Source organism: Mustela lutreola, chromosome X, assembly GCF_030435805.1.
Source record: "Mustela lutreola isolate mMusLut2 chromosome X, mMusLut2.pri, whole genome shotgun sequence".
NCBI classification, from domain to species: Eukaryota; Metazoa; Chordata; class Mammalia; order Carnivora; family Mustelidae; genus Mustela; species Mustela lutreola.
In genome coordinates, this window is record NC_081308.1 from 20,295,134 (window position 1) to 20,322,500 (window position 27,367).

The window sequence follows — 27,367 nt, forward strand, 5'->3', positions numbered from 1 at the left end:
ACATGTACGTTGGCACTAGCTCTTCACTTGAAACGATGCAGTGTTTACCCACTGGCATGGCATCACTTGGGACATCTAAAAAGTGATTTCCTTTCCAATTTTGTTTGGTCTGTCCCAGAAATGTGCATGAGTTAGAGTTATGACTTCAGTCTTCTTTTGATCAATTTTTGCATCAATTTTGTAGACTATGTCCCTGACATGATCTCTCTTCTTAGAAATGTGGGCCCTCCTTAACAGGGGGTTTCAGGCAGGAGTTGGGAAGGCTGAATCCAAACATGACCGCATTATTGGCAGAAGAACACTGAGCATGTGTCCTCTAGGTCAGTGCGTCCACACTGTCATCTTCTTACAGGAAGGATGCCACCATACCCTGAGGCACTGGCAATCTCCCAAGTGCTAATGAACGGTCTGCAGACAGTCTTGTTATTTTGAACTTTTTACCACTGAAATTGTCAAACTTACTACAAAAGTAGAGAATAGTATTATGAATCCCCATGTGTCCATCATTCAGCATCACTAATCATCAATTTATGGTGACATTATTATTTATAATAATAGTAATACTTAATGTGATTAGGACTGTGCCCTTCATTTTCTGTGGCAGAGCTAAATCGTGACTAACTGTCTTTATATTCTCCATTTCACTTGATGTAGTAGCTGGCAAATAACAGTTGTTAAATAAATATTAAAAGAATTCACTTGTTTTTCTACTCTTCCCATTCATCAAACATGGAGTACTTTTTATGTGCACCATGCTACATTCTGGGATATAAAATTGAATAAACAAATCTTGTTCCATGTTTTACAAGATGGAAATAGTCTTTCAAAGATATTTACTGTCCCATATTTTTTTTTTTTTTTTTTTTTAAAGCATTCTTTTTTTTTTTTTTTTTTTTTTTTTTTTTTTTTTTAAGATTTTATTTATTTATTTGAGAGAGAGACTGTGAGAGAGAGCATGAGTGAGGAGAAGGTCAGAGAGAGAAGCAGACTCCCCACGGAGCTGGGAGCCTGATGCGGGACTCGATCCCGGGACTCCAGGATCATGACCTGAGCCGAAGGCAGTCGTCCAACCAACTGAGCCACCCAGGCGTCCCGACTGTCCCATATTTTTATATTTCTTTTTTAATAAAGAAAATGGATTTCTGCAGTGTTGACAGAAGTGCAGTGAGTTCTGATGAAAGGACTATCTATATCATAGTTACTCCTAAGTCTGTTTATGGCAAGCTATTTATGTCAAAGGTGATGTGTCTTGATTAACATTTGTCTGAATACTTGCAGTGTTTAAAACTTGTGAGCAATTCAGTTTTTACATTTCATCACTTTCAATGGAGAGTGGAATGGAAGAGTCTATGTATGTGACTAGTTGTGGTTGGTCTTATGAGAGAATATCTGTGTATCTGCAGTTAGGGATATTTTTTGTGATCTCAGAGGGACTGAAAATAGGAGGCTAGCCTAGGGTGGGGGAGTAAAGTGGTGAGATTTGCCTTTGTGGAGATTTTAGTCCTTGTTGTTAAAAACAACTGGAAAACATCATGTGTGATTTTCTGAATTACCGCAATCTTAGCTTAGATATTTTTCATAAAGTAACACAAAGTACTTCACAGCTGATTTGTATAGCCCTGGTTAACTTGAGCCTGAACCACCAGGAAGCATTTTTTAAAAATCAAGCCTTCTAAAACTAGCTTGTACGATCCCCAAATAGCCCCAATCTAATAACTGGAAAGTATATTACATAAAATTCAGAATTTTTAAAAGATTTTATTTATTTATTTGAGAGAGAGAGAATGAAAGAGAGAGCATAGATCATGACCTGAGCCAAAGGTGGTGGCTTAACCCACTGAGCCACCCAGGCCCCCTGAAATTCAGAATTTCTTAATATTGTCCTGGAGTATAGTAAGTTGAGGAAGATATTTTTTTAAGTAGAGTTCTATTGATTAAGGTTTTTATACAATATTATCCATTCAAGTCAATCTAGACTCTGCGTTAAGCAGTTTAGAGGCGAGTCAGAGCATTTCCTAGGCGCTCTCCTGCACTTGAGTGTACGATTTGGAAACTGGACATGACATGGGTATGTGCAGCTGTGTTGGAGGACCTGCTTTATTCTGCTCCAGCAGTTCTCACATTTCCTGGTCTCAGGACACTTGCATACTCTTAAAATAATTGAGGACTGTAAGAGCTTTTGTTTATATGGCCTGTGTTAATATTTACTGTTAGAAATTAAAAACTCAGGAACTTTTAAAGCATTTATGTATTTGTTTAAAAATAGCAATAAACTCAGTTTGTGATTACAAAAATAACATTTTTCCTTGAAAAGTAACTACATATTTCAAAACAAAGAAAAATTAGAGTGGTGGCATCATTTTATAATTTTGCAAATCTGTATAATGTCTAGTTTGGTAGAAGACATCTGTATTCCTATATCCTCTTGAGTGTCCAGTCTGTCGTGATGTGTGGTTTTGGTTGAAGTATAGGAAGAAAATCCATTTTCACACAAATACATAGTTAGAAAAGGAAATATTTCAGGACTTTTTTTCAGATAGTTGTATATATTCTTCTTTGATTCTACACCAGTATTATCTAAGTGGCATTTTCATAAATACTATTTTAATGTGAAAATCTGAAACCTAATCCATGAACTTTCCATACTCTCACATGAAAGTCTTTTGGTCTGTGTTATACTTGGAATAGATATTTTACTGATGCATGACATAATGCTTTGGTCATTTGTGAAATGATAGTTACCTGGGTTTTACAGATCTTCCAAATATTGATGCATTTCATTGTACATTATCAAAAATCACATTTTAAAGTATTCCTACATATATCATCAGAAAAGTCTTTAAGTATTTAGAAGCCGTCAAGCTCACACACATGCCAACAAGTTTTCTATAATTCTAATTTGTGCTTCAAAGGTTGAATTTTATCACAGGCAGGGTGTCCTGCATTTGTTATTCTTGAAGTTGCAGGCTCACTCTGTTCTTTTTTGAGAAATTGTTTGCCATTGAGGCACCTGGGTGGCTTAGTCGGTTTAGCGTCTGCCTTCAGCTGGGGTCATGATCTCAGGTTCCTGGGATGGAGCCCCATGTCAGGCTCCCTGCTCAGTGGGGAATCTGGTTCTCCCTCTCCCTCTGCCCCTCCCCCCTGCTCGTGCTCTCTCTCTCTCTCTCTCTCTCTCTCTCTCAAAAATAAGTAAATAAAATCTTTTAAAAAGAAAAAAATTATCTGCCAAAAACTCACGTTTGAATAGCAGTAGCTGGCCTATCATGCTTGCAAGGAAGAATTATGTTCTGTGAACAAGGCAGCTGGTTCAGCTTGTAACTCAGAACAGTTGCACAAGTGCTTTTTCTCGAGCAAACTTCATTCTTCAGTATACAGTAGACATGTCTTGTGTGTACTTCTTATTTTGTCCCACAAAATACTAGCCTTTTCTGTTCAGGGTCAGGAGCTTAAAAAACTAATGTTTGCTCTTCCATGAAGGGCATTCTTTAGTGAAATTGGCACGTGCGCTTGCTTTGTGTGTGTGTGTGTGTCTCTTTCTCTCTCTGTCTCTCTCTCTGAGTGTGTGGTGGTGAAGAATACAAGTGGTAGGTAGCATAGTTCAGTGTGGCTGCCCTGATTCGTGTTTATGAGACGTGAGAACTTTTACCTACCATTGCTTCTGCATCACCCATGCAAACAGTATTGTCAGGATGATAAATTTGACCTCTTGACTCCCTGAAAGGCTATCTGGAGCCCTAAGGGTTCTGCAGACCACATTGAGGTGATCTAGTCATGTGGGGCACCCTGCCCCTGCCCTTCCTCTTGTCTTTTGAAACCAACCACGAGGCTACCCTTTGTGCATACTGAGTTCCAGTCTGATGGACTGTATTTTGTGTTACCTCTTGGTTAACTTTTGCTTTTATCACTACCCAGAATGTTCTTGCTCCTGTCACCTTTTCTTAAAATCCTCTTTTTCTTCACATGCCAGCTCAAGTTTTTTACTTCTGTGATTTCTGCTCTTGGATGGAAGTGATCTTTGCCTCTCTAAACTCTCTCCCTAACACTGTTCACATGTCCCTTATGGCACATGTGGCTTATTTTAGAGATTTTATTTGCAGAATGAGGAATCATCTACTAATAGCAGATGACCTAGGACCAGTGACTGTTTACTCATCTCACAATACTTTACAGTGCTTGAACTTAGTGAATTATTGCAGAGTGAACGAAATAATTCTGCCAACATTTGGTTGTTGCTGTTTACCAGGAATCGTTATGAGCACTGAGTACTGCAAGCCAGGCTGATATTGTCCCTGTGCTCGTAGGGCTTACTTTCTCATTGAAACTCGTTCTTCCTGCCTTTATAGAACTTAAATTAACAGTGTGAATAAATCCACCGATTTCTTGTACCTTTGAGATTTATTTAGGCTAGAGGGGCCTTTGAGAAAGAGATCAGTAAGTCAGAGTAGCCTATCTACATCAGTCCTTACTAACCACTTAATTCAGTGAGGGAATTGCAGGCATTAAGAGAAACTGAAGACTAGATAGAAAACTGAATTTTTATCGTCTAAATTTTTTTATATGCAAGTATTATGTACCATGGCCCATAAACTTCTCTTTCTTTTTTGCTAGAGTTGCATCTAGTTATATTAGTAAATGAAGGGAGGAGCCTTGAGGATGGAATGTCTAAAGACTGTGGCACTGTTTTCTATATACAGCGTTTGTCCTTTTTATGTTTATGTGTCAGATAGGATTCTAGGAAAGATGTGTTTAGTGTATATCTGTGTGATAAGGGTTTTATTTTAATGTTTGGGGCTTTTGGTTTCCTCATTTTCTCTTTTAGGCATTGACAAAGGATCCCCAGGATTATCCTGATAAAAAAAGTCTACCTCATGTACACGTTGCCCTCTGGATGAATTCTCAAGGAGGCAGAAAGGTGAAAGCTGGAGATACCGTGTCGTACGTCATCTGTCAGGTAAACTGTAGCAATTAATAAGACTCCTGGACCCCATAACCCAAAGTAAAACTCAGATCACCACAGTGTCTTATTTAATGGTCTTCCAAATAATTGATGTTGTAAAGAGATTGGTTAATCTGGTTGGTTTTATAACATCTGAAGCATTAGAGATATGGTGTATTTTGCTAAAATGTTCATAAAACCTTTAAGACCAGTGTCCTGGTTTACTGAAATTGTTTTGGTGAGACAGATGCATAACAGTAGGTACTGTTTCAACCCTTAATTAACTTAAGTGAAAAATGTATGTAAATTTGGTCATATGTCCAGCAGTAGTCCATTATCATTTCTTTTGCCACAGATTCCATTATGAATATTTAGAATAAGAGAGTAAATACATTTTCCCTAGCTTATGTTCTAAGAGTTACTTAAGAAAAATGTGAAGTTAATATGGAGAAAGGTACGAGACCCCCAAAAACATGCCTTAGGAAGAAAACGCAAATGATCTCACCGGTTTGTTTGTTGTATTTTGAGTGGAAGGGGGCCTAGAACCCACCTCCTTGCCTTATGCCTCTTCTGTGTGGCATATCTGAGGAACCTCTACCGTTTCTGGAACACAGGTTTAAACCACTAACCAGTTTTTTTGGAGAGTAGCATGCCTCTGACAGGGATGAGGAGAGAGGGTAGGACAAGAGAGCAGGTTTTTTTCTTTGAACGCACTTAACTCCAGTTGGAACAAAGGAGAAGTCTCATCTCTTCCTTTTGGGGGAAAAAAAGTCACAGCCTCTATCCAAATTCTTTAAAATTTCTGTGTTGTGGTATATTTACCAAAAGGCATAATTCATCTGTGTTATAAGACTTACTTTTTAATTAATTAATTATTGCATTTTGTTATTACTGTAAAAAAAATTAGATAAGCCTTAAATTTCATTGCATTATGATTGATCTTTGTCAAACTACAATCAGTGTGTTTTTAAATCATAGTCTTTTCAGAATTTAAAAATTATCTGCTAATATCTGCTCGGTACTGTGGATGATGTACATAACAAATGATTTAAGTACATGGACAGGAATCAGCACTTGACTCTGTCTCCCTCCTAGGGTTACCCTTGATTAAGAACTGTTACAGAAAGCCAATTCCTGCAGGAAAATATTTCCATAAATGTCTGACTCGCTCAAGCCCTTAATGTGCTTTGCATATTGCCTCTGACAAGTCTCATCTCAAAAAAACAATTTTCATATTATGCAAATAAAGATTTTGGTAAATAGGCTAGCTTTTTTTCACTTGTGACTTAACATACATGGAAAAGCTCTTAGATTATTAATGACAGGAGCAGATGGCAATATAGCTTTGAAAAATTAAATAGGTTCCATGAAATAACATCTAATAATGAAATCCAGTCACAATTATGTTTTGGCTAAATCTGGAATGGAGATGTATGGTAGTGTGATCAATAGATTTAAAAGTCTAGGTTATGTTCCTTGGTGTCTAGATATTGGGTATTATGATCTCTTTTTCCCAGGTCTTATTGAGCTAGTAAAGCTCAAAAATTGCTGATGCTGATACAGTACAATAAATCCAGTTTGATGTGTTTTCAACATTTTCCCCATCCACTGGTGCTAGGCCTTAACTTTCTTGCTTCTTAAAGCTATAGTTCGTGTTTCTTTTTGTTTATGCAACTCATTGTATACCAAGAAAAGCTGTGGGACTTTTTTTTTAAGGTTTTATTTATTTATTTATCTGACAGAGAAAGTGAGATCCCAAGTAGGCAGAGAGGCAGGCAGAGTTGGGGGGGTGGGGAGGGGGGAAGCAGGCTCCCCACTGAGCAGAGAGCCCACTGCAGGGCTCGATCCCCAGACCCTGAGACCATGACCTGAATTGAAGGCAGAGGCTTAACCCACTGAGCCACCCAGGTGCTCTGAAAAGCTGTAGGACTTGAATTTGCCTCTGTCCCCTAACAGTGGGCCAGGCCCACTTTGAGCACATTTGTGAGCCAAAGCTCCCTACCTCTTTTGCTTTTAAGCACTCAAATTATTCTGTTTCTTAACACAACCATATTTTTAGAATTTTTTTTTAAATGTATGATGATACACTTTGAAAAGAACAATACTGCTCTAAGCAAAGGTGCCCTCCACAAATAGCCTATTTCCTAGACAGGTTCTGTTTTGTTTGAAATTTATATTTAGACTGTAATACTCTAGTGATAATTTATTCTGACTCTACATTCAGATGAGTTCAGAGAGTAATTTTTTTGGTGTCAGATTTACATTGTAGTCCTTCAATTTGTAAAACCTATGTGATTTGCTGAGACTTAGATCAACTTCCACTTGTTGGTTAAGTTTTAAGCCTCAATTATTAGTAACTTTCATTAGACATAATAGCATAAGGTGTGCCTTTAACATAATTGTTTTAAGGGGCCCACTTGTCACCCATTAACTTTTTTCCATTAGTTTCCTACTAAAGATGATGACATAGTTTTGCAGTCAAATGCTCTACCACTGAGCTATACCCCCAACGACATAGTTTTGAATGAATTGACTGCACCTGGTTGTCTCTGTGAAGTATGTACTTTGTGAAGTTCACAAATTAACTACATAGGCTCTTCAAGGAAGACCAACATCGCTTCTTAATCTGATTTTAAAGGTGTACACCATGCGTTATTGCATATATCATCAGATCTTGCTAGGTTTGAGAATTAGGTCTGTGAGAGATATATGTTATGTCATGGCCTGGATGTTTTTCCAACATAGCACAGCAAAACCTGTCTTAACAATTCTTTTGACTTTAGTCATGTTTGGGCTCAGATTTTTTAAATACAATAAGAAATATGGTTGGGTCAGTGTTAAAACTGGTCCTTCGTGTGGTTATTTAAAATAAAAACTTTCTTAACTGAGGATACGCTTAGAAATTTTCAACCGCTTTTTTAAAAAACTTGACTTACTGTGAGAACATCATATATTGATATATTGGAAAGTACCTCACATGCTTTTAAAAGAATTTGGCTGTAGAAATTTGATTTTCTTCAAAGATATTATTTATTTATTTGAGAGAGAGTGAGTGAGGAAGCACAAGTTGGAGAGAGGGGCAAAGGGAGGGAAAAGCAGACTCCGTGCTTAGCGGAGAACCTGATGGGGAACTCGATTCCAGGACCCTGAGATCATGACCTGAGTCAAAAGGCAGACACTTAACTGAGTGAGCCACCCAGGTGCCCTTGTGTAAATTTGATTTTTATTCACCATTACAAAATGGTAAACTTAACATTGCTATATAATCTTTATTTTGGGGGGATCAGAGAGAGAATCTCAAGCAGGCTGTACACCTAGCGCAGAGTACAATGCGGGGCTCGATCTCCTGACCCCGAGATCATGACCTAAGTTGAAATCAGGATTCAAATGCTCAACTGACTGAGCTACCCAGGCAACCCTCAGTATTGCTAGGACAGACCAGCTTATTTTTTTTTAAAGATTTTTTATTTTTATTTATTTGAAACACAGAGAGATCACAAGTATGCAGAGAGGCAGGCATAGAGAAAGAGAGGAGAAAGCAGGCTCCCCGCTGAGCAGAGAGCCCGTTGTGGGGCTCGATCCCAGGACCCTGAGATCATGACTTGAGCTGAAGGTAGAGGCTTAACCCACTGAGCCACCCAGGCGCCCAGGACAGACCAGTTAAAAAAAAAAAAAAACAGTCCTGTAAATTGATCAGGTTTCCGGTGTTAGTGAAGTCAGTCTGAATATAGTTGAAGTGTGTAAAGACACTGCCCAGGGATTTTTCACCCTCTATTTGTCATTGACTGTCATCTTACGCCCATCTACTAATTCAGACTTCGCAAAGGGCAACAATTAAAGGTGATGAATTCTGCCTAATTTCTTTTACTGTGTTGTGAACTCCTGAAATAATTATTTGATAAGTCTTTTAATCCACGGTTTGCTTTCTAAGTATTTCATTATATCCTAGACCATGTAGGACCTAGTTGATAAACATCCCCGTTTGTTTCCATCAAGACCCTTGCCAGAGAAGGAGGTCCCTGCCTCTAGTCTGAAGATAGCAGTGTGCGAGTAGCCTCTGCTTTGGGCTGGGTCCTGAGCTGAGAAGGGGCCGATTGTAGCAAGAATGAAAGAATAGGGTTTATGCTATCTGTTTTTCAGAGCAGCTTAGCACTGCGAATAGTCAAAATTGACTAGTCTGAATATTAAGTTCTGTTGTTGTAGATAAAGAAGGGTGGGGTGAGTTGTCAGATGTTGGCCCAGTATGTGATAACTTTTTTTTGAATCACAGATGATGGTGACCTTACCCACAGGGCTGTATATGGACCAGTTACATAGAATTACACAACTTTATTAAGAGGAAACCTTTGAAAAGATCCTCTTCAACCCATCTTCCTTTCCTTTCCTTGAGGAGAACCATGTAAACAGTGCAAAATGGCATATCCTTCATTCCACTGGCCAAATATTTTGCTTCTAGAGCATTACCACTCCACCAAGATAGCTCATTAATTTTATTTCTATCTATTATATCTTGTATATAAGTTACTACTCTGTGGGTTTCATACTCTTTCTTTCCCCTTGCTCATTTGCTTTTCAATACATAAAAAATATGACCCCTGGGGCCCTTTAAGATGAGATTATGACTAGAATTCTCGCATGAAGGGATTATATTAAAAGGACCACCCATATTTTTTCTCATCATTCCTAAAAGACCTTTCTGACTAGACTAGTAGTTAGCAAGTCTTCCAGTGTGCTTCTGTGAGATGGCAGGTGGAATTATTTAATCTAGTCATGCCATCTTGTTGGTTTCATGTTTCAACAAAAAATAGAACGCAACACATGCTGGATTTACATTCTTGGACAGTGGGTGACGTGTTTTCCTTGACCTTCTACTCTTAGATACATATGAAATGTTCACCAATAGGTCAAAAGGACTTTTTGGTGTTTGGAATGAATATATAAAATTTGATTCATCGTCCCTCTTTTGGGGCAAGCATGTTTATAGTGTGACTGAATTTCCTACAGCTTTACCTGTACCTATGTCCTTTTGTAGGATGGGTCAAACCTCACTGCAGGTCAGAGGGCCTATGCACCTGAGCAGCTACAGAAACAGGACAATTTAACTATTGACACCCAGTACTACCTGGCTCAGCAGATCCACCCAGTCGTGGCTCGGATCTGTGAGCCAATAGATGGAATTGATGCTGTCCTCATTGCAACATGGTTAGGTAAGTGCCGCCAGCTCACATAGGCTTTTAGCTGGCTTTGCCAGCACCCACAGTCATCCCTCACCTGTTGTAAGCCTTGTTTATGGGTATGGTGTGTGTTGAGCACTTCTTTGCTTGTAGTTGGGCATTTATTTTTGTGGCTGGTTGGTTAATGTCTACTTCTCTTCATAGACTGTGGACCCCGTATGCTTCCTACCTCTATAGCCGTGTGCCTGCCCCACAGTAGGCACTCCGTCAGTAAATGCCAAGGGAAGAAAGGGAAGGCAAGAGAAGGAATGAAGACATTTTAGCCACAGTTACAGGGTCTGAGCTTACATTGTTGTGGCTTTAATTGGTGAACTTCCATTAATAAGGAGATTGATGGTATTGTGATGGTTTATCTTGTCTCTGTCTCTAAATGTATTTTTGTATAAAGTGAGAATACGCAGCTTTTTTAACATTAAAAAGTTTAATTTTTAGTATTCGTTTCCCTGTGAGTATCCTATTCTTGCTTTATTTTAAATTCTTTGAAAACTAGACATGCTGTTACCTTCCAGGAATTAGCTGATTCCTAATTTCTCATCATCCCAAGAGGTGCTGGTCAACTCTAAAACCTCAGCATTTTTTAACTTTTTGCTATGGCACCAGATAGTTATCTCATGCTTAGAAATATATTTCATTACTTGCTCTGATTTCATTTCTGGATGACCAGCATGTCAAGAGTTACATTGATTTAAGATATCTACTCTATCCCATTTTATGCAAAGATGAATATTTTTAGAATACTGCCCAATAAAGTCGTTAGATGGCACCTCACTTCCTATAAGTCTCACAGTCTTTAACTCTGGCAGTTGCAAACTCTGACTCTGGAACTCAAACCTGTATTTCTAGCCTTCTTTCTTAATTGGTGTACTTAAGGATCCCCTAAATAAGTCATTGCTCATTCTGTCCCTGCTTCATGGAAAATTCTCCCCCTCTTCTCATTAAAATGTCTGGCTTAGACATGGGCTTTGACCCCATAGGGACTTGGGTTTATATGCTGGTTCTGCTATTCACAAGCTCTGTGGCTTTTGCTAACCTCTAAACCTTGATCTAAGCCTTGGTTTTTGGAATTGTAAACTGCAGTTGCTCTGTGGGAGCAGGAGAATGATGCACGTGCAGTGCTTGGCGCAGGCCTGGAGCAGAAAGATTACTCAGTGTGTGTTGTTAGCAGCCACTTCCCACTCTCTTGCCAGGCTTCTGCATACGTGTGTCCACTCTCCTCCAGTCCATACGATTTGTACATAGTTTCACTGAAAAGAATGAAATCTTGCCATTTGCAACGACACGGCTGGAGCTAGAGAGTATTGTGCTAAGCGAAGTAAGTCAGAGAAAGACAAATACCGTATGATTCTACTCATGTGGAATTTAAGAAACAAAACAGATGAACATATGGGAAGAGGAGGAAAAAAAGAGGGAAGCAAACTGTAATAGATTTGTAGTGATAGAGAACTGAGGGTCGATGGACGGAGGTAGGTGGGGAATGGGCTAGATGGGTGATGGGTATTAAGGAGGATGTTTGTGTTGAGCACTGGGTATTGTATGTAAGCGATGAATCACTGAATTCTACTCCTGAAACCAATATGACACTATATGTTAACTAACTAGAATTTGAAAAAAAAAACTGAAAAGGAAACATTTATACATAGTTAGTGCTCAGTATGCATGTGTGGACTGGGATTGGACACATGAATAAGTCATGTTTGCCATCCTGTCCCTGCTGAGTATTTTTCTGAGTTCCTGCCTGTCAGCCCTGACTCCCCTACCCCCACCATTGTCTTCTCTGGAAGTAGAAACTCATTTTTGATATTTGCCTAAGCAAAACTTAATGAGGAAGATAAAATCTGCTACCCAAATCGTCCAAAATGTGTTCTCCAAGTTGAGTTGTGTTTGATGACGCTTATACATATTCAGCTGGGAGGAGGGGAGTGTAAATGCTCAATACTTCTTAGCTTCTTCCTTATTTCTTGCCCCTTCCTTGGGTGCTTACTCTGTGGGATACTGTAATAAGTACTTTGCATATGTTATCTAATTTAATCTTTGCACCAGCCTTCTATTCATTCCATCTTACAGGAAAGGAAGCCAAGGCTTAGAAAGATCGCTAACTTGGTCTTGTTGCATAGCTAGTAAGTGGCTGGCTGTGGTCAGATGGAGACCCAGCTGTCCATGACTCCACATCTTGTGCTCCTCACCACTGTGCTGAACACACTACTTCCTGTTCTTCGCTCTGAGAGCCTCCAACAGAGGTCCCTAAGCAGGCGTGGATGTGAAGTAGTGGGAGCTTCATTTTCTTTACATTCCCTCTTCTCCCCACTGCACCCCCTGGACCAGTAGCCACCGCCTCCCTGGCCCCCAGCATAAGCACCCAAACCCCCTGAGTGGAGCCATTTCTCTAAAGAGTACATCTCCACAGTTTTTCTGTTTGCATCACCAAGAACCTGGCCTAGAGACTGAGTGCTACCCTTCACTTCCTTGGTTTTAAATTTCCCAGTGGCCCATTGCTGAGTAGGACTAGACGGAACAAGCGCCATCTCACGAGGGACATGTCAAAGTAAGAGCACAGCCTTGTGGCTGAGCCAGAGAGCGGTCGAGTGAAGGGTGGTGGAGGCTGCCCAGGGGTAGCCTGATGCCTGCTCAACACTGGTCACAGAGGGGACCACACTGATTCTGTTGGTTGTAGAGTCAGATTTAAGATAACTACAAATTAAACAGTGGGCAGATTTTGACTTGCTTAAGGACAAACTTTATCCTAATTGCAGCTGCCTTATAGGACCAGTTTTCAAAAATGATTTTCAAAGCTGGTAGCCTCATGAGGCTGGTCTTCAGAGGGTTCATGTTATTACTGACCAGTCTCAGTCCACAGTGGGAGCCGTCCATGCTTGTGCACAGTCTTGCCCGGTCCCCCTCTGCCACCGCCCCCTCTTGATGCCAGGTAGCCAGTCAGAGCTCCTGGAAAAATCTGTGTCTTCAGCTCTCAAGCAGTTACAGCTACACACCTTTTTATCTTTTTCTGATTTTTATCTTTTGCCACTCGATAGCAGTTCTTACAATGAGGACCTGTAAAGTTGTCTTCACTGTGCCATCCCCTGCTCCCCTATTTGGCCGCTTCTCCTGCTGTACCTCCTGCCATGACCAGCGGTATTCACCCATCTACAGGCATTAGTGCAAAATCCTGGAGTCCTTTCTCTCTCCCTTTGTTCCCATACGAGGTCCATGTTAGTGGATTGCAGGACAGCAAGTGCCAGTTACCATAAGGATCTGTAGAAAGCGTGTAGGTCTCCAGGCAGCTCTTTGCAGGCATTTGCTCCCTACCCTATGCCAGAGCCACATTGTGATCTGCATCCTTTATTCCTCCACCCCAAGTCAAAAACCATGGTGGCTGTTCTTCACTAGAGGATTTGAAGCCCCTGTTACCAGTTCTCACTTAGCCTGTGGTTTTAGAGAGAAGGAGGGAGGAGGTGGGAAAGTGGTGGGGAAGTAAGGGGAGTGTTAGGGGGTACATGGTTTCTAAGAGGTGCAAGCTGTAGGCATAAAATTACTGTAATTTGTTTTTAAAATTCTAAATCTGTTTTCTTTATATAAAAAAACTGCAGTTAGTGAACTGACACTGTTAAATAAGTTGAAGTGTACAAATGTATACATAAAATACAAGCCCTCCAACTGCCTAATCACAGACATAAAATAATTCTCTTGCTTTTAATGTAGTTTTTATCTTTGACTAATGAAATGTATTACAGTGTTGAAACTTCAGTGAAGTTTGATACTTTGTCCTTTTAGTCAGTACAAAGAAATCAGGAATAATGGCATAATTTCATTTAGGAAAATTATTAAGTTCATGATTTTTTATTTTTAAGACTCTTTTGTGGAGAACAAGTATATTTTTCAGCTACCTTTTTCTTTTTCTATTGCTTTTATACTGCTTTCTTGAAATGAAAGGCAAGCATCAAGTGTTGGTTTTATCCTGTGGCTTCACTTTGGAAATTCTCCGACTATTTTTCTCCCTATCAAGACACCTCCTGAAGTCTGTCTGGTGGCATGTTGCATGGCCAGGTGTTCTGTATGGGAAGGCCATTTTAGTGAAAGGGAGAGAGGATAGTCTATTAAATAAGTGAATGAATAAGTGTGTTGAATTGAAGGAGAATAATTTGTTCTCTCTAATAACTAATGGTCCTCATTATCCCACAGTAAAATGTGTATCATTTTTCTGAAACCCATGTAAGATTATTGCTGTTGGGCTTAAATAAAGCAAAATTTTACTCTTTTCCGTCTGTGAATGGAAAAAAAATATAGTATTACTCTTCTTACACAATAGCCCAATGGGAAACATGGCCACTAAAACTTGGAACTCTTAGCTTTTGTTCTCCAGATCGTAGGGTTTTTTCTCCTCTCTTGTTCTAATGAAAACTCTTTTTATCGTCTGTGGAGGAAATATTCACAGTGTGCTTCAGCATTCAAATAGTCTTCTGTACCTGGCAAAACAGGCCAGTGATAAGGATAGTCTAAAGTTCATCCTTGAATTTCATCCATTAATAAATTTATATTTCATGCATAACAGTACTTAGAATTACATAATTCATCCAATGAACAGTGATTTGTGTAATAGCTGTCAAGTATATTTCTTCCTGTCACTGGTAGATTGCAGGCACTTGGCTAGCTGGGCAGTTTTCTCACTGGTCCTGAGAAACTGGATTTTGGGAGAACATGAGAATTTAGAATTTAATCTCTGAAAGTAGGGCTTAACACAAGACAACAGGGTTAACCCAGGGTCTTCCTGGATTAAATCGGAAAGTAAAGATTCCCTTTATAAAAAATGGTCCCATACCACAGGGGTTACAGAAGGCATTTTTTTTTGTCAATAGACAGGATCCAGTAATATCCAAGAAAAAGTGCAGCAGCAGGCCAAGCAGTATTGAAGGTGCTTTTAGCAGGCCCAGGGAGACAGACGTACAAAAGATGCTGGGGGGAGAGTGGGTAGGACACAGGTGGTTGGGAATAGGGTGATAGCACCCGCACATGCCTCAGGTATTTCTTTGTGATAAGACTCTCGCCTTTTTCACAGTTAAGCTCTTAGAAGGATGTACACACATGACCATCATTTGCAAACCTTAAATATTTTCTATACCATAATTAATAAAATTTTAAAGATCACACCAGATGCAAAACAGGATCTTATCTTGTCAGCCGATAAGAACCATCTCTTCCAGGATGGAGCGCCATTCATTCCATTCACGTCATCAAATGGATCACACTCCCAGCCCACTTTTGTATTCATTGAATAAATTAATGTTGAAGACCTGCTGTGCTCAGCATCATAGTGGGCATTGTGAGGGAGATGAAGATGAGTAAGCCATGGCTCCTTCACTCAAATTACAGCCCAGTCCATTTGTCGATTTCACTGTTGTGGGGAAGTCTAGTGGACAGTACAGTTCGTGTCCCAAAAGATGTAAAATAGAGGATTTCAGGTACTCAGGGGAAGCAGAGACCACTTGTGGCTGGGGCCAGCAGGGAAGAGTTTATGAAGGTGTTGGGATTTGGGGCATCATGGGAATGCACTTTGAAGAAGCCAGTGTGGCCTTGGGAATGGTTGCCTGCTCCCACCTTTCATTAGATCTTCTAGCCCATTGCTGAACGGCCGGGGCCCCAACCTCCACGCTGGTGACCCAGGCCATCTCAGCCACTCCATGTGGCACATGAGGGCCTACAGTGACACTGCTCACCTAAGTCAGGCAAGAGACCCTGGAGACTTTGAGCCAAGCTGGGGCATGTTTAGGATAATCACTGGGACTAATACTGTCCTGGTTTTGTAACACTTGGAATTTCCAGGAAAAAATGGGAATTTCTCTTATTTATAAGTTAGGTCAATTTAAAAAAATTTTTTAACTTCATTGAGAAATAATTAACAAATATAATTAAATATATTCAAAGTGTACAAAGTGATGATTTTATATACATATACATTATAGAATGATTACCAAGATCAAGAGCATTAACACATCTATAACCTCACATAGTTTTTATAGTTAACTTTTTTCACTATGGTGAGAATACTTAAGGTGTACTCTCAGGAACTTTGAAGTATTTGGTGTAGCACTAGTAACTATAGATCAAATTTATTAAAAGATTTTATTTATTTATTTGAGGGAGGGGGGGAGAGAGAGCATTGTGGGGGGGAGCAGAGGGAGAAGCAGACTCCCTGTTAAGCAAGGAGCCCTATGGGACTCAATCCCAGGACTCCAGGATCATGGCTTGAGCACCAACTGAGCCACCCAGGCGCCCTGTAGATCAAGTTTTTTTAAAAAATGCATCATCGGGCACTAGGTGGCTCAGTGGGTTAAAAAGATGCATCATCTTAATTAAGTATACCAAAATGGCACTTACTAACACTGTGTAGCCTGTAGAAAAATGGGTAAGACATAATAAATGAAAATAGCTGAACACAGCACTGTATGCAGATTAAAACTATGTTAAATATATATGTATGAATAAACCCAGAAAAGGTGAAGGTGGTGAATTATAGCTTCCTTCTTGAAAAAGTAATATTCTTATTAAAAATAAGACAGTTTTTACAAAATCGGAAGAAAAAATGGTTAAACAGTTACTAACTTCTTTTTTTTTTTTTTTTTTTTGGTTCAGTTACTAACTTCTAAAAAGATGTGTTGGTGCCTGGGTGGCTCAGTCGGTTAAGTGTCTGCTTTCAGTTTAGTTCACAATCCCAGGGTCTTAGGATACAGCCCCATATCAGGCTCCTTGCTCTGCAGGAAGGCTGCTTCTCCCTCTTCCTCTGTCTGCCTCTCTGCCTACTTATGCTCTCTCTCTGTCTCTGTCAAATAAATAAATAAATAAATAAATAAAATCTTTTAAAAAAATAAAAATAAATTTAAAAAAATAAAATATTAAAAAAAAATTAAAAGTGTCTAGCGACTTCCAGCCTGGGTGCCTCCCCCCCACCCCCGCCACATATTTACCAGCGTGGCTGGGAAGAAGAGGACTTTGTTGTAAGAGCAGCAATCCTTGGTCTATTATTTTGTGCTATTTTATTTTCCAAGTATTTTTTCAGCATACACTTACCATTCTCACTCAGGTTTAAAATTTGGAACGAAAATACTTCCCAAGTTTTTTCCTGCCGAGAGGTATATATTTCATTAAGTTAAAGTTCACGTTTAGAGCTACCATCAAGTGGTATATATATACAATGGAATACTGTGCAGCTATCAAAAAACTGAAATCTTGCCATTTGCAACGACATGGATGGAACTAGAGGGTATTATGCTAACCAAAATAAGTCAAGCAGAGAAACCCAGTTATCATAAGATCTCTCTGATATGAGGAATTTGAGAGACAGGGCGGGGGGTTGTTGGGGTTAGGGAGGGAAAAAAATGAAACGATGGGACTGGGGAGGGAGACAAACCATAAGAGACTCTTAATCTCAGGAAACAAACTGTGGATTGCTGGGGGGTTGGGGTTAGGGAGAGAGTGGTGTGTTATGGACACTGGGGAAGGTATGTGCTATGGTGAGTGCTGTGAAATGTGTAAGCCTGATGATTCACAGACCTGTACCCCTGAAGCAAACAATACATTATATGTTCATTTTAAAAAGCCATTTAAAAAAGCTATCATCAAGAGCATTAAAACAATTGTGTGAGGTCATGAGGGTAGCTGCACATTGGGATTTTTTTTTTCCTGTCAACATTTTGGGAGTTGCCTTCTGAAGGACAGTAAAAATCTTAGGAGTTTACTTAACTTAAAGGTTTGGATATTATTTTTTTTAAATACTCAGAAGTTTTCCGTTTGTGTTATGGAGAGGTTTATTTTTGCCATGAAAGGCAGTTTCAGGTGTCTGCTACTTGTATAGTCACTTGTTTATTTTGAAATTGGATCTACAGTGTTCCTAAAATGTTTTATTAGGGAAAATTCTAAACGTGCAGTAGTAGAGAGAATTGCATAAGAAGTCCCCAGGTGGTCATGACCCAGCTTCAGCAGTCTGCAACTGTGGACAAATCGTATTCCTCTTTTCCACCTGCTCTGATTATTTTGAGCTTAAACCTGGATACCGAATAATTTTACCTGTAAATACTGCATTTTACAATTCTGAAAGACAAGGATTCTCCCCCCTTTCCAGCATAACTACAGTATTTTCATCACTAGTAAAAAAAAAAAAATTACTTCATCTCATCAAATATCTAATAAGCGTTCATATTCCCTAGTTGTGTTAAGGGTGCACTTCTTTTAAAAAGCTCCCTGTTTGGATTAGAATCTAATCTGCTTCCATGTAATATTTAATCTTCTCTTTTTAAATTCATCCTACCAATTTACTTGTTAAGAAACTGGGGCTGGGGGGAGGTGGTGGTATGCTATACAATTTCCCTTATTCTGGAGTTTGCCAGTTGCATCCTACTGGTATGTTTTAACATGTTCCTCTCTTTCTTGTGAAGGGGTTGTTAGAGCTAATGACTTTACTGTATTTCAGTTCAGTTTCTTTTAGTTTTTGCTAACAGTGCTTCCTGGGTGATGGTGTGCACATCTGTGAGGAGGTGCGTAATGTATGGCTAGAGTCAAACACATTTGAACACAACCTCACAGGTATATCATAAATATTTAGTACTCATTTTCTCACTTTTTTCAACCTGAATTTTCTGGTGGTATAACATACATTTGGAAAACACACACAAAACCTAACTGAACAGCTTGAAAAATTTTCACAAATACATACCAGTGTAGTCAGCCCTGAGCTCAAGAAACCTGTATCATTAATAAATCCCCATAAACCCCCTCATGCCGCCTCCTAGAAACTGTCCTCTACTCACCCCAGAAAATTACAGGCCTGATTCCTGACATCGTAGGTGAGGTTTTCTTTTCTTTTATTTTCTTTTTTTAAGATTTTATTTATTTATTTGACAGACAGAGATCACAAGTAAGCAGAGAGGCAGGCGGGGGTGGGGGGAAGCAGACAACCTGCTGAGCAGAGAGCCCGATGTAGGGCTCGATCCCAGGACTCTGGGACCATGACCTGAGCGGAAGGCAGAGGCTTTAACCTACTGAGCCACCCAGGCACCCCAGGTTTGTTTATTTTTGAACATGACATAAATTGTGTCTTTGCTCTTTGTGTCTGACTACTTTCTTTTGTGTTACATTTGTTAGATTCATCCGGTGGTTGTCCTTCATTTCTGTGTAGTATTTCACTGTGTGACTGTACCAGACTTGATGACTGTCTAGTGTAGGTGCACCTGGGGGTTGTTTCCACATTTGTGTGATTAGGAATAGTGCTGTTTTGAGCATTCTTGCACCTGTCTTCTCTTGGACAGTTGCATGTATTTCTGTTGGGTATATACTTAGGAGAATTGCTGGGTCCAGGGGCACATGTGTGTTCAGCTTTAGTAGATACTCCTGATTTTCCAAAGTGGTTCAATTGATTTATACATTGTACTCCACATTCGTAGCAACCCTTGGTGTTTTGTGTCGTCTTCCTTTAATGTGGTAGCATAACGTTGGGATTTTAATTTGTATTTCTTTGATGACAAATGAAGTTGGGCATCTGTTCACATCCTTTATTGGCCATTTGAGTATCTCCTCCTGTGATGTGCCTGGTGAAATCTTGGTGTACTTTTCTATTGGGTTGTCTTATTCTTGTTGATTGGCAGGCATTCCTTAGATATTCTAAACATGCCTCCTTTGGATATGTGTATCACAAGCATCTTCTATTTGGCATTTTTTTTTCAAGTATAATTTACGTGCAATGAAATGCTGCTATCTTAAGAGTATCATACATTCTGTTTATCAAAACATAGAACTTTTCCATCACCCAGAGCATTCCTATTTTTTTCCTTCTCAGTCAGCATCCTCCTCGCAAAAGAAATCACTCATCTTATGTCTCTGACCATAGGTTAGTTTTGCCTATTCCGCAATTTTATATAAGTAATTTTCTACAGTGTGTGCTTTTATGTTCAGCTTCTTTCACTTAGCATGGTATTTGTGAGATTCGTCCACCTTGTGCCATTTATCCGTGGTTATTCTTTTTCTTTAGTGAGTAGTACTCCATGGGAGATTTTACCAGTTTATTCTCTTCATTATCCTGATGGGGGACATCTGGATTGTTTACAATTTCTGGTTATTATAAATAAAGCGGCTATGAAAACTCTTGTACAAGACTTTATATGGATGTAGCACTCACCTTTTAAAAATTCGTTAAGTATTTTTTCTTTAATCATACTACTTAGTTTGTATATTGTTCTCTAAGAAGTCCAGGCACATTAAAGCCTGGATTCAAGCAAAATACAAATGATTTGTTTCCTAGAAGAAATTTTTAGAAAAAAAAAATCACAGTAATATTCTTTTACCTAGCATAGTAGCTTAAGTAATTATTACAAACAACTGCTTGGGAATATCAGTTTCTCTCTTTGCTCATTTGGAATTTCATTCGAATGGATTTTTTTCCTTCTTCCCCACTTGTACGGACATATGTAATTGGCCTTACCATAGTTATTTGCATTTGCAGTAATAGAGATCTTGTTCTTTGAAAGAAAATTACTTGGTCCAGTGCCTCAGCCTCTCAACTGGATACCTTGAATTCAGAACAGTTTAAATAATCCTTGGAAATGGGGGCAGGTGAACATTCAAAGAACAGGCATAGCTTACAATATTATGAAGTACAATGGTAGAAAAATTAATTTTGTGCTACATGTCACATTGGAGGTATGTGTGCTAAATAGCTGGTGATCTTAAGTAAAAAAACAGTACTGCTGAGCTCATCCACCCCAATGCCTATGATATTACTTTCTATAAATACTTTTTGAAACATGAGAGCTTTGATCTTGTTGCCAGATTAATGTGCGATCCTATAAATTTTCTAATTATAAATGACAGTATTTTAATCTCATTTCACTTTCCTTTCTGTTCCCTCCCAATTCCGCCCCAGCACCCCCCCCGAAAATGGTGTGACTGTATCCCTGCAAGTCACAGGATTGAATTAAAGCACACATCATTTCTGCTTACTGCAGGGAGAACCACGGCTCCTCTTCCCCCCAGATAACTACTGTGAGACCCAAGTAGACTACTCTTTTCTTTATTCTGTACTGGATCAAATGAGTGAAGTTACCTGTCAAAGCCAGGCTAATAAAAATGGAAGTTCCTTTTCTCAAATAGGGCATAAAATTTGTTTCTTTAAGTGAGTTGTTCAGAGAAAGCTCTCAGAAGAAATACGGAATTTGGAATTCAGTTTTGCGTGTCTTCCTCAAAAGATGAGTATGATTACTTACTGTATGGTGAGCAGTTTAATATTGATTACACAGTATATATGACACCTTTTATCATTAACATTTTGCTTTAATGTCTTTTCCAATAACGGTGTTTAATTTTGGAGGGATAATTACAAATGCAGTCCCATGTAGCTAGCCGCTCTATTTTGCACATCTTAAAATTTAGAATCTACCTCTAGGTGGCAGCACCAGATACTTTTTTTCCTGTCTCACTCGGCCTTAATGTGTTATGGTATAAACAGTAAAACTTTTAAGTTCTCCCGAAACTTTGAAATAAGCTGCTTGTTGCCAATTCCGTGAGGATTTGGAAACATTAGTTCCTATGTTGAGTAAATTTGGGGCTTGTTTAAGCTTAGATTTTGACCTTTTAAAGAAAGAATACAGCAGCAGTGATCCTTGTTTTTTTAACATGACATTATATGTTTTCATAAATAGATTTAATTTAACCCTCTTTGATTTGCCTGTTGGACTTATAATTGTCCTCCCAACAAAATTACCTTTCTATGACATTTTTATGTAAGTAACTTGTAGAGGGATCATTATATACCCATTATTTTACGGTAACTACAGTGTCCCCTCCCTTTATAAAATTTATCATTGATCTATGACCAAGAATGCCGTGATGAAACCCCTTCTCTTTAAAAAATTCAGCATGATAATCTGAAGTAACCTGCTATGCCACTTGGCTTTGTTACTGCCACGGGCAGATAAGGGTTGTTTGTGAAATTGGACATTAGAGATTTCCTAAGGCCTGATTTTTTTCATGACTTTAGGCCACTTGTTGGGTATTTCCCCATAAGCAGAAAGAAGGCCCTTGTCCATTTTTGGCTTACTCAGCAGGCAGGCTCCCCTGTGGCCTCAGGTCCACTAAATAGGCGGAGGCTGGGAGGGCGGCCTAGAGAGAGCCTTCATTGCTTCCCTGCTGCAGGTTGGCCCTTTCTGGTATGTGCAGAACCAGTGTTGGGTCATTCTTGGATTTTTGGAATGTGAAAGAAGGCTACCGTTGAGAAAACCTTTGCTTACTGTTTTCCTTTTTCCTTACTTTTTGAATAGTATTGGTCTGAGAAATTGAGGAATAATCATACCATCAGAGAAAAGGTGAAGTTCTTTTTCATAATTATTGATGAAGCAAGACGTTATGTGAATACAGCTGGACTCACAAATTGTTTGAGGAATTTGCAACTGTTACCCTTCACTACAGAGAAGAAATGGTCTCATTCACCGATGTGGCCTTTCTCACTCGTTTTCTTTGCCTCTCTTTGTCTTTAAATGGGGAGGTAGATATTCTCACACTCTTCACTAATTTGCTGTTTCTCTTAGGGGATAGGTTATTTGTAAAATAAAAATGTATAATGCGTCTTGGGGCCAAGCGACCTCAGTTACAGTAATCTATGTCACTAAACAATGTTTTTCCATTTGTTTTTAATATGTACTTTTTGTTTTTATTGTATGATCAGGTTAGGAAATGCTGATTTCAATTAATTCCTACAAAGAGCAGCTATTAACTTGCTCTGCAGTCTGAACATAAGTTCCGTATATTTTTTCAAATGCATAATCGAGTGAATATAGTCTAGATTAAATGATGTTCATCTACTATTTTATTTTTTCACTCATACGGTATTTATTGCATGCTTATCACATGCTGGGCAGCACTCAAAGGAGGTTCATCCTCTAATGTCTGATTTAACTTCAAAAGTGCCTGGTCGGTGACACTACCTCCATTTCGTAGGTGAGAAAATTGAGACTCTTAGTCTCTGGCTTTTTGTCCTTTGTTCAGCACCTTTCCACCATGTCAGTCAGCCTCAAGTGTAGATGTCACTTGAAAATTGACCAAATATGATTTAGGATCTTGCCACTGAGTTCTGAATACATCTGTTTGATTATCTACCTATGCAGCTATTGTTAGAGTTAAAACAGTTTTCAGATATTTTTGGTATTTCAATTTTTTGGTCAATGACTTTTATATTGCTTATTTACCTTTATGCTATAATAAATATGATAACTTTCCTTAGATTTCTAAAAAGCCTAGAATTCTTAGGGATTGCTAAAGGGTTATTTCAAGGAAGTGTTTTGAGATACTGTGTATATTAATTACCCTTACATGTAAATTCAGATAGGCTTTGACTAAAGGTAAATAAAATTGGCTGGCCTAAAAATGTTTCTTTAAATAGTTTGTGGAAAACGAGGTAGCATAAACTACCTCAATCAGTGCATTGATTGATTTCTTGTGTCATTTTGATTGAAATATGGACAGTATATTTCGTTTCAAGATTATCGGGAATGTTTTGGCCCACAGAATCTGTAGATCTATTGTTTTTGCACATATTTTAAATTTCTGAATTCAGAACACCAAAAAAAACCATGTCGCGTTTTGTCTCAGATGCTGCTACTGAATTTTAACCACTGAATTAGATTGCACCCTACATGCTGTTAACTACTGAGCCAAGATGGAATCGACCACTGCATTGAAATCAGGGTTAGCAGTTGTATCTGCACTTGAAGGAGTTGTAATAGCGTTGAACTTATTTTCTTTAATGGGATTTTTTATTCTCTATTTTCAGTTTTAATAGTGAAACTTTGATTTTTAAGAGATTTCTTAATAATACTGCACATTTATTTGAGATTCTCACTGTAACTGTAAGAAGATAATAAAACCATCCTATAGAAGTAGTTGCTTCTGAGCCCAAACATCTGGGGGCATATCTGCATTGCATTAGTGCATTAGTGCTGTTTCCTTGTTTTATTTAATAAAGTGGTCTTTTGTAAAAGGAGAAGTCAGTTGTCCATGTGATGTGAGCCTTAAAAGGAGAAGTCAGTTGTCCATGTGATGTGAGCCTTTATCTTGAGTTCAGATGGTTGTGTATGTGTGTGCATGAATTTAAAATCGTTCCTTTGTGGGCTTTCTTCTTTGGGGCCTTTTTTGTGTACGAGAATTCAAAGAATTGTACCTCTCAATTTGTTTTTTCTTTTACATTAATAGGACTCGACCCCACCCAGTTTAGAGTTCATCATTATCATAAGGATGAGGAGAATGATGCCCTACTTGGTGGCCCAGCACAGCTCACTGATGAGGAGAAATACAGGGACTGTGAAAAATTCAAGTGCCCATGCCCCACATGTGGAACAGAGAATATTTACGACAGTGTCTTGGATGGTTCGGTTAGTTGGTTTTTTTTGTTTCTTTTCTTCATTTTGTTAGCCAACTAGCGTAGAGGCCTTTTCTCTCCCACTGAATGTGTAAAAAGGGAGGAAAATGTTGCTTTCACGTGTTTAAAGAATTTTAGCATCATGTGAATTCTACCTCCAGGACTTCATTTCTGCTTGAAAACTCTGAGTATGCTGTGCTTGAATATTGTTTTTGGCTTCCTAGAGTGGTTGCTTGGCCTTGGTTTTCAAATGGAATCTCTTAAAAATTCTCAAGTACCTTAAAGTATTTTTTATTGTAATTCCTTAATTAGTAACTTGTATTTCCCCATTCCCAGCCCCAATTTATTAAGACTTAGAGCAATATTTGCCTTTATCTTAAATCAAGTTAATGGGAACTAAGTGTTTTTGGAAAGTTTTTGTTTATCTTTACACATCCCATTTGCCTCCTTTTTGACAAAGGTACTCTGATTATCTTTTCTGCTGTCTTTGCATGTCAGACATTAAAAAAGTCACAGGGAGACATTCCTCTCAAGAAGTACTGCCAAAAAATGTATCATTGACCTTGGATCAGAACTTGAAACTTAGCCAATTTACTTGATTCGACTGCAGTGTTATACATGTACTAGCCATTGGCAAATGAGTAGGCAGCAGAACTGTGTAAAACCTTGAAACTGAAAGAAAATACATCCTTTATCTAAATTAAAAGTAATTATTTTAAGTTAATTTGGACAAACAGCAGATGTTTTGCATTTTTTTGAATCAAAACAAAGCAGTCTTTGGAAGCAAGTGCAAGGAAGAGGCAGACACAGATCAGCAATACTTGCTAAATCCTTGAGTTTTGCTTCATTACAGCTGTAAATAAGATAGTTAATTGCATGGAGGCTTGACGACTTGCAGATGGGCTAACTGTGGAAGAGCCGATGTCAAGCTCTGAAATCTCTTCCACCTGGAATTGCTTAGCGTGGCGGGTAGGGTTATGTACCAGATTGGAGCAGGAAACCAAGATGTTTAAGTATCAAGAAGGAAAACAAATGCTCCAGAAACCCCAACAGTTTTCCTATATATTCTATTTGCTTTGTTTTTGCTTAAAACAAAACAAAACAAGAGGTTTTTTTCCAACTACTAATAGTTAATTCTTTCAAATTTCACTCTTCTTGCCTTCCCTTCCCCAAATAATTTTCATTTGGGGGTGGTAGAGAGGGAGGATTACAGAAATCTTAGATTTTCTAAGGAGGCAGTTTAAGTGCTTGCTTTCTGGTGCAGTACTTAAGTTTCAGGCTTTAATCTTCAAGTTAAGTTGCCAATATGAAAGGAAACTAGTATCATCAGTGCGCTTGCTCTGTCTTCAAGTTTGGAATGAAAACGTAAGAATTCAAAATTTGGATTCATATCTCTAAGAAGAATGTTTATTTCCAGTGGTTTTCAGAGGGAAAATTATTTTATCCATAAAGTCTGTCATATATTGAATGTAAAACCAGAAGTGATTTCAGGGTTTTCCCTTCAACTTGAACTCCATTATTATGGTGGCAACAAGGCAAGAGGTTCGTGTGACTAAGGGGATCTTTGAGAGGACCGTTGTTGAAAAAAATAAGGGTTAAAAGCTCACTAATAAAATGAATTAAGAATATTGCACACCAGGACAGCACGTTAGTTTTTAAGCACAAAAAAAACCTTTTCTAGCCTTGCAGTAACCTTTTGTGTATTTGTCTCTTCTAACTTCTGTAGGGAACTGATATGGAGCCCAGCTTGTATCGCTGTAGTAACATTGATTGTAAGACTTCACCTTTGACCTTTGTGGTACAGATGAGCAACAAATTGATCATGGACATGAGACGTTGCATTAAAAAATACTATGAAGTGAGTATCCACAATGAATTTCTTACATATGCAGCTTACTTAGATTTGGGTCTTGTTTTAAAATAAAACAATATGGTTTTGTATTCCTATTTTTTATGTAACTAAAATTCTGAGAAGACTTTGCAGAAAAAGTGATTTTCTATTGGACACCTCTTTAATGAGCAGTACTTTAAATAACTGAATTTTTGCTTTAAGGAAAAAGAAGAATATAATCAGGAAATATTTTAGTGTGTTGTTACCTAAGTAAGACTAAATTAAGTGGTCCCTCAGATCTTTGGTCAGAAGAGAAAAAAATATCAGTATTGTCTGTCTTTGGCACGAAGAGCCATAACATTATGTGTGGTGATTTTAATAACTGCCCACTAGCTAAGACTTTATGTTTCTATGGTAATGAAAACCATTTCATAGCTGTATTGTCGAAGAAAATCAAAATAAACAGTTTTTAAAAGATTCGTTTTACTTCTTTAGAGCGAGAGAGAGAGAGAAAATACAAGTGGGAGGAGCAGAGGGAGAGGAGAGAGCATGTGGAGAAGATGCCTCCCCCTCCACCCCCTGTGATGTGAGCCCAGAGCCTGACCCGGAGCTCAATATTACGACTCTGAGATCAAGACCTGAGCCAGTTGGACACTTAACCGACTGTAACACTCAGGCATCCCTAAACGTTTTTAAACTTTAAATGCAGTTTGTCTGGCATTTTAAAGAGAATGTCTGATTTTTTAAGTATATACTAAAAATGCTAGAACAGTGAGTGAGCTCTCTGCATTAGAAAGAAGGCTTTTTTCGAAGTATTTGTTTTGGTTTTAACATCTTTCATAGGGATGAGGTTTTTTCTTCAAAACTTAAAATTGAAAAAACCACGTACTTCTCATTTGATTTTTCTTAGTGTTTATGTCATTTGTCATCTAAACAAAATTTCTATTATGTAAAAGCTCAGTGTAACTTATTTAAAG

General features: G+C 38.5%; 1 protein-coding gene across 2 annotated transcripts in view; it reads left to right on the forward strand.

The window, feature by feature from the left end:
• POLA1 (DNA polymerase alpha 1, catalytic subunit) overlaps window positions 1-27,367 on the forward strand; it is a 305,904-nt gene that overhangs the window by 129,645 nt on the left and 148,892 nt on the right. For both annotated transcript variants that reach the window (XM_059157006.1, XM_059157005.1), the window contains exons 31-34: window positions 4,820-4,951; window positions 9,969-10,143; window positions 24,394-24,572; window positions 26,286-26,417. In XM_059157006.1, coding sequence (XP_059012989.1) covers window positions 4,820-4,951; window positions 9,969-10,143; window positions 24,394-24,572; window positions 26,286-26,417 — 618 coding nt within the window. The remainder of the gene's footprint in view (window positions 1-4,819; window positions 4,952-9,968; window positions 10,144-24,393; window positions 24,573-26,285; window positions 26,418-27,367) is intronic.